At 28.1% G+C, this 6,797-nt stretch overlaps 1 protein-coding gene across 1 annotated transcript; it reads right to left on the reverse strand.

The window, feature by feature from the left end:
- Nucleotides 1-1,492: 1,492 nt before the first annotated feature.
- LOC120071987 (glutathione S-transferase U19-like) lies at nt 1,493-3,148 on the reverse strand. Its single transcript, XM_039024418.2, has 2 exons — nt 2,595-3,148; nt 1,493-2,027 (listed from the first exon to the last, which is right to left on the reverse strand). The coding sequence occupies exons 1-2, from the start codon at nt 2,907-2,909 to the stop codon at nt 1,680-1,682; spliced, it is 663 nt and encodes a 220-aa protein (XP_038880346.2). The 5' UTR covers nt 2,910-3,148; the 3' UTR covers nt 1,493-1,679.
- Between the last annotated feature and the right edge of the window lie 3,649 nt (nt 3,149-6,797).

Below are 6,797 nucleotides of genomic sequence, written 5' to 3' on the forward strand. Positions count from 1 at the left end.
TATATCAGTGTTTGAGGTCCATTATCCTATCTCACCGATTTTAGTTGTTTGTGGGCCCATTTTCGGAACGTGTTTCGTCTCTCACCGTCATTTTTCTTCCGTGTATCGTATATCATCTAAGTGCTTGAACATACTCGATTATACTCGATCCGAACTCCCCACATCCTATATAGCGCCCCAAAAAGTTTTCTCACCATTATTTAATTAATAAATAAATAAATATATTTATTATTTCAATATCAAGTAAGGAATTCAAACTTCAAATATTTTGTAAGTCTATTTTTTATGCTAATTGAGCTATGTTCCATTCATATATTAATTACAACAACGAATGTGGTGTTTGGTTTAATTTTTTCAAGTGTTTAATTTTGAAAATAATTTATTTTATAAAAAATTGAAGTGTTTGACAATCACTTAAAATAACTTTTAAAACACTTCATAGTATATTTTAAATTTTTTTCTTTTATAAAAAAGAGTTTAAATAGAAATAACTTTTTTGAAAATTATTTTCTTTTTCTAGTCCATTCAAACATTCCCAAAATTTGATTTCCCCAACCTATTCCAAACTATGAGTTTGTTAATCTATTAATTCAAATATCTATGAAAAACCTTTTCTTTCTTTGGATTACCTATAAAACTTAACAAATACATAAATCTACAGTCATTACTTAGGAACAAAATTGAGAGAATTAACGAAATATAATGAAATATATTGTTTGAAACTATTGGGTAAGAAACATTTCTGGCAATCTAGAGAGAGGAAGCTGGGCAAATTCTTATGCAAATTAAAAATAATATTAAGACAGTCCAGATTAATTAGATCAAGTTAACATAAAACTTAGAAATGTTATGTCGTATGTCTAAATTTGTACAATAATGTATATATTTGAGGTTTACATAAAAGAAAAGATTTTATTCTTTGAATTACAATTTGTTTTCTAGAATAATATAGAATGTTATAAAATAAGAATACAAAGATTTTGACCTTAAACCACCATTGATTAGCTAAATGCATATTTGGGATTAATTTTGAAGTTTAAAATAACACCAAAACTGTTTTTAATCAGTTCAAATTATTTAAAGGATTAATTTTACATTTTTAAATAAAATTCTCATTGAGAACATTTTGAAGGTTGCGCCTCTATTCGACGTGAGTTGAGTAAGTTTTTGTCTAACTTGCAATGTAATAATGTTACTCGTGTTCTTGCGAAATTTACTATGGATAATTTTTCTCCTTTTGGTAACTCTTCTTCCTTCAATTTGGAAGACGAGGTGCTTTTTTGGCATTTCAAATATTCTTGAGTGGATGGATTCGACAGTAAAGGAGGATCTGGTGTATTTTCTTCTAACTCTTAATGCAAATTTCTCCTTCAAATATATAATATCATACAAATTTTCTAGAGTGATTTTAAAAATGACAAATATGATCTACCAAACATACCACAATTAATTTGTTTGACACGTCCACGTTTTGAGAGTAATAAGCAAAGGGTTTTGTAGAAACCAAAGCTGGGTCATACCATTTATTCATAATCACTAACTACATTGATAATGTTCAAAGCTCACACATCAAAGTGTGCAAACAAACCTTTTTCCAGCATCAAAACAAAAACTAACAAAAAACACTACAAAATACATTGATTAATTAACCTTCAAGCGCTAGCTGCAACAGTTTGGGTTTAGCCAAGCCCATACTTTTTCTTCATTTGAAGCACAAACTCACAAACCTTCTTGGGTTCTGGTAAGGACTTAGAAACACTCTCATTTTGTAAGCATTTTTTCACCCAATCCATTATCTTTGGACACTCAGCCTCAATACTGAAGTTCCCAATGGCCTCATAGGCATAAAACCAAGTGTAATATCCAATCAAAACAATGTCTAAAAATCCCAAACACTCACCTCCAAAATAAGGCTTTTCCCCAATTAATTCTTCAAGCTGCTTCAATATTCCTATTACCTCCTTCTTACCTTCTTCTTGCTCCTCTCCTTTGCTTGTCCAATAAATTTTCCTTCCACCATCAAAAAGCTACATTTTTTTTAAAACAAAATCATAATGGTTTCTAATAATTTTTAGTAACTATAATTGTGTGCTAATAAGAATTGAAAGTGGTGTATTTGAACATATTTGAACACATAGATATACCACTTGGAAGAAAAATGAACTTTGTTGAAAATTGGGTTTAGGTTATAACTTGTAAGAACAAACAAGTTGGATCAGACTGGCCATGTCTATGTTCAAAATCTGTTAAGAAAACAATAAATTTAAATATGAACAAACACTTTTTAGCAAACTAACTAATTTAGAAATTTTAGAAAGTGAGAAGACCGACCATATTAAGACCAAACAAAACTGACAACATGACCCGTGACTATTTTATACTAAAATTAGTGCATCATGCTCATGCTCTGTGAGCATTCGAGTCCATGTGTAACTCTATCAATTATAAAGGTCGATGATGTGATCACCATATCTAACCTTGGAATTATAGAACTCAGAAAAAAGAAAAACCAACAGTAAATTTTATGAAATCTGGGTCAGTTCGAGCGTGAAATTTGAGTCATCCGTACAAAATGTGAAGTGAAAATAAATTACCTTCTTATCGATGATATCCACCCAAAATCTGGCCTGAGCTCTTTCATAAGGATCAGACGGCAACAGAGGAGCTTTATGGTTCCAAAATTCATCAATATACTGAACAATAATGGAAGATTCACAAATGGGTTTTCCATTGTGAATAAGAACAGGGATTTTCTTGTGAATCGGGTTCATTTCAAGAAGCAAAGGGCTCTTATTCCTCAGATCTTCATCCACATATTCGTATGGCACGCCTTTCAGAGCCAGGGCTACTCTGACTCGCATCCCAAACATACTAGGCCAAAAATCCAACAGCTTCACTTCCTCCGCCATTGTTAGCCAAATGGGAAGAAACTCGATAATGGAAATGGATCAGAACGCCGCTTCAGGAGAAACTAATGAGATTGCGTTTTAAGAGAGAGAATCGTAAAGGACAAAATGAAAATGGGAAAGAAAAGGTGGAAAAAAGGACTTCATTTTCTGCAACTTCCCAATGTCATTCTTGAAATTTTCACATTTCCCCCCTCTCTTCTGTTGACGGACATTTTGGGATATGGTGTGTGGCGAAATTTTTCAGTATTAAATTTATTCTTTTATTCCTTTTCTAATTTGGATATGCTTGAGAATGATAGTTAAAATAGTTATTTTAGAAGAAGTGATTTAGGTATAATTCATTCTCAAATTTTATAAATAATTTTGAATCGTTTGGCTTCAAATGTGATTTTAGAATTGCTATGACCTCGTATGATAATCATTTGGTCTTTTATTTTTGTTTTTGAAAATTAAGTTTATGGACACTACTTTTACCTCCAAATTTCTTCATTCTTTATCTACATTTTATCAATGGTTTAGCCAAAATTTGAAAACTAAAAAAAAAGTAGATTTTAAAATTTTGTTTTTGTTTTTTGAATTTAATTAAGAATTCTACCATTGTACTAAAGACATGTAAATTATTATAAGAAATAGAGAAAAAATAAGTTTAATTTTCCAATACTAAAAACAAAAAACGAAAAAGTTATCAAATATGGCTTAAATTAGTTTAAAGTAATTTTATTTTTTTTTAAAAAAAAAATCATTCAGTAAATAAGTGGAACAAATTTTACTTAAAAGAGGTGAATTATGTTGGGTGATTGTGGGTTAATCATCCCACTAAAAGCACACTCCAACTAATTGGTGACGAATCACTAAATAATTGTATACTTTTCTAGTGTTTTCTTAATCAATCTTGGATTTGTGGATCTTTTTGGATTTGATGGTTGGTTGATCATCTTGAATTGATTTTTGACATGTTTTTCTTTTTGGACTTCTTGGTTCCTTTGTTAGGTGAACTTTTTAGATCAACCTGATGGCTTATTAATTTTCTTAGATTGACATGTTGGATTGTTGATACTTGTTTGAATGATCAATTCTTGGTTTGTTGACCTGCTTTGGCCACATTCCGACTTATTGATCTCCTTGAATCACCTTTTGACTTTGTCGATCTCTAGAGATTTCATTCTTCAAGGTGATTTTTAAAGAATTTTCGATTTTCCAAAGAGATCTCATATTTTTCTAGAAGTCTTTCTAAATTATCTACCTCCTTAGGAAAAGTGCTTTGTCTCTGTATATAAAAGGTTTTAATAAATTTCATGTTACCCCTTGTCGACTAGAAGCGCTTTTTTAAATGTAGGTGTCCATTCAAAATACAATAGATGCGATATTTCAACTTTTCAATTACAAAATATATTTACACATTTTAAAATTAAATTTTAGGTCAATAATGTGTCATTGGTGTTGGCATAACACCACTCTTTGAGCGTGTGCACTTGATTAGCACCAATTAATGCCAATGAAAGGTGACTATTTGTATGGTGGTAGTTATATATCGAACAAATGCTTCCTTTCACAAGTAATGTGAAATGCATATATAAAAGAAAAATAAATCAACATATGTGATTGTGTTATTAATCAATTAAAAAGTACAAGCATGATAAGGAGTCATTTGGTTGGAGGTTTTCCTGGATGAAAATTTACACAAATATGCAAAACCCATGTTTGTTTCACAATTTTCAACACTTCGTCCGAGAATAAGCTATTTTAGGGCACCCTATTTTCCTACATATAAGTATTTTCTTTGCCCTTCCAAAATTGTGGGTTTTCTCTTTTTCTCCTTTTTTTTTTTTTTGTTCTTCATTTGGGTTGTTTACAAATATAGTTAAATGAGTTCACTTATTTACAAATATAGCAAAATGTCATAGTCTATCAGTGTTTATCCTTAGAACTCAAGGACACAGATGTTTCTATAGAACAGATCTTGTTCAAGTAAGGTCGTATCTATCTGCGTCTATCATTAATATACTATGACATTTTGCTATATTTAAAAATATTTCTAACCACTTTACCATTTAAAACAATTACCCTTTTCATTTTATGTATAATTTTATTTTGAATATAGTTAATTAATTAATTAATATTAATTTAACAAAATTAATATATTTTTTTTAATAAATCAATAACAATCTATTAAAATATTTCCGTAACTTATTTTTACAATAAAAATTTATAAAATGAATGCAATTACTTATTTACCTTAATTATTAATTAATTAGCTAAAATATCAAAAAATATATTTAATTAGTAAACTACGATTAGTCAAATTTACTTAAAATTTTCATTTTTCAATAATAATAATTGATTACTTATTTTTTTAATAATCAAATAATTATTTATTAAGATTAATTTTACTTTGATTCTTCATTATGAACATATAATCATTATTGATTATCTATAATAAGTTAATTATTTATTATGATTAATTTTTATTACTTCATTTATTACTAACATATCATATTTATACTACTTTTTTAATATTCTTTATTAACATATCATATTTTTGTTTTATTTTTTTCACTTTGTATATAATATATTGTTTATTAAAATATATTTTTTATATTATTTAATTAAAATTAAAATTATTAATTTTGAGCTTAATTAATTATAATGATCAAATATTATATTATAATTAACTAGATATTCATTAAATATATTAATTGGTTAATAATTATAAATTACTAAATTTTCAAATATTTACATTAAAAGTATAATTAATTCTTAATTAATTAATATTTATCAATATATTGGAAAATATTTATTGTTTAATTAATTAATCTATTAAAATTATATAAGATTGTCATGCTTAATTTCATAAATTGTATACAAAACATAATTTTTGTTCATAAAATTCTGATAGCATTTTCCATGCACAACAAAATACAATCATTTTTTATTCTCATACATTTTTTTTTTCTAAACATTCATTTCTCAAACTTGCTTTATTCATATTTCCAAATATCTATAAAACCTTAAATCAAACGATCTCTAAAGGGACAACACTGAAAGTAAGGTAGACTTATATATAAAAATTATTTGGACTATTTTTAAATAAAATAAATTTATATATACGATAGTGATTTTAACAATTTAAAATTCCTAAATATAAGGGCTTTGTTTACTTAAAGCACAAAAGTGATGATAGATGTTGATGGGGTCAGGGAGGGACTTTGAAACAATTATTTTGTAAGCATCTCTTCACCCAACTCATTATCTTTGGATACTCAGAGTCAATGCTGAAATTGCCAATGGTCTCATACGCATAAAACCAAGAGGAGAATCCAATCAAAGCAATGTCTAAAACTCTCAAATATTCACCTCCAAAATAAGCATTCTTCCCAAGAACTTCTTCTAGTTGCTTCAATATTTCTATCACCTTCTTCTTCCCTCCCCCTTGCTCCTCTCCCTTTTTGGTCCATATCTTCGTTCCAGCTTCATAAAGCCGCACATTTTCACAATATAGTTTCAATTGGTTTAGAATTTCAATGATTATTCATTAGAACAAACTATCAAATTAAGCTTTTCAAAGAACCCTCGTCAAAATAGAAAATTAAGACACCATTTGATAACCATTTAGTTTTAAATTTTTAGTTTTTGAAAATTAAATCTATAAACACTCATTCAACCTCTAAATTTCTTATTTTGTTATCTACTTTTACTAATATTTTCAAAATTAAAAAAAAAAATGTAGTCAACTCTAATACCGAAGAAAAATACCAAAGACTCTGAAATGCGAATAAGTGGGATCATATCCCTTTCATGCTCTCTATGAAATGTCTAGACTAAGAGGCATTGGTGGAGATCGATTATCTAATACACGATACATTGCACTATTTCACCCCAAAATATCTT

This window comes from Benincasa hispida, chromosome 1 (assembly GCF_027475165.1).
Source record: "Benincasa hispida cultivar pf3 chromosome 1, pf3_genome.v1.1, whole genome shotgun sequence".
NCBI lineage: Eukaryota > Viridiplantae > Streptophyta > Magnoliopsida > Cucurbitales > Cucurbitaceae > Benincasa > Benincasa hispida.

Bases quoted from the DNA above. Each gene is read 5' to 3' on its own strand.
- LOC120071987 (XM_039024418.2), bottom strand. From the start codon at position 2,909: ATGGCGGAGGAAGTGAAGCTGTTGGATTTTTGGCCTAGTATGTTTGGG. The intron at 2,028-2,594 runs GTAATTTATTTT...AAAAAAATGTAG, and splicing joins TGGATATCATCGATAAGAAG to CTTTTTGATGGTGGAAGGAA.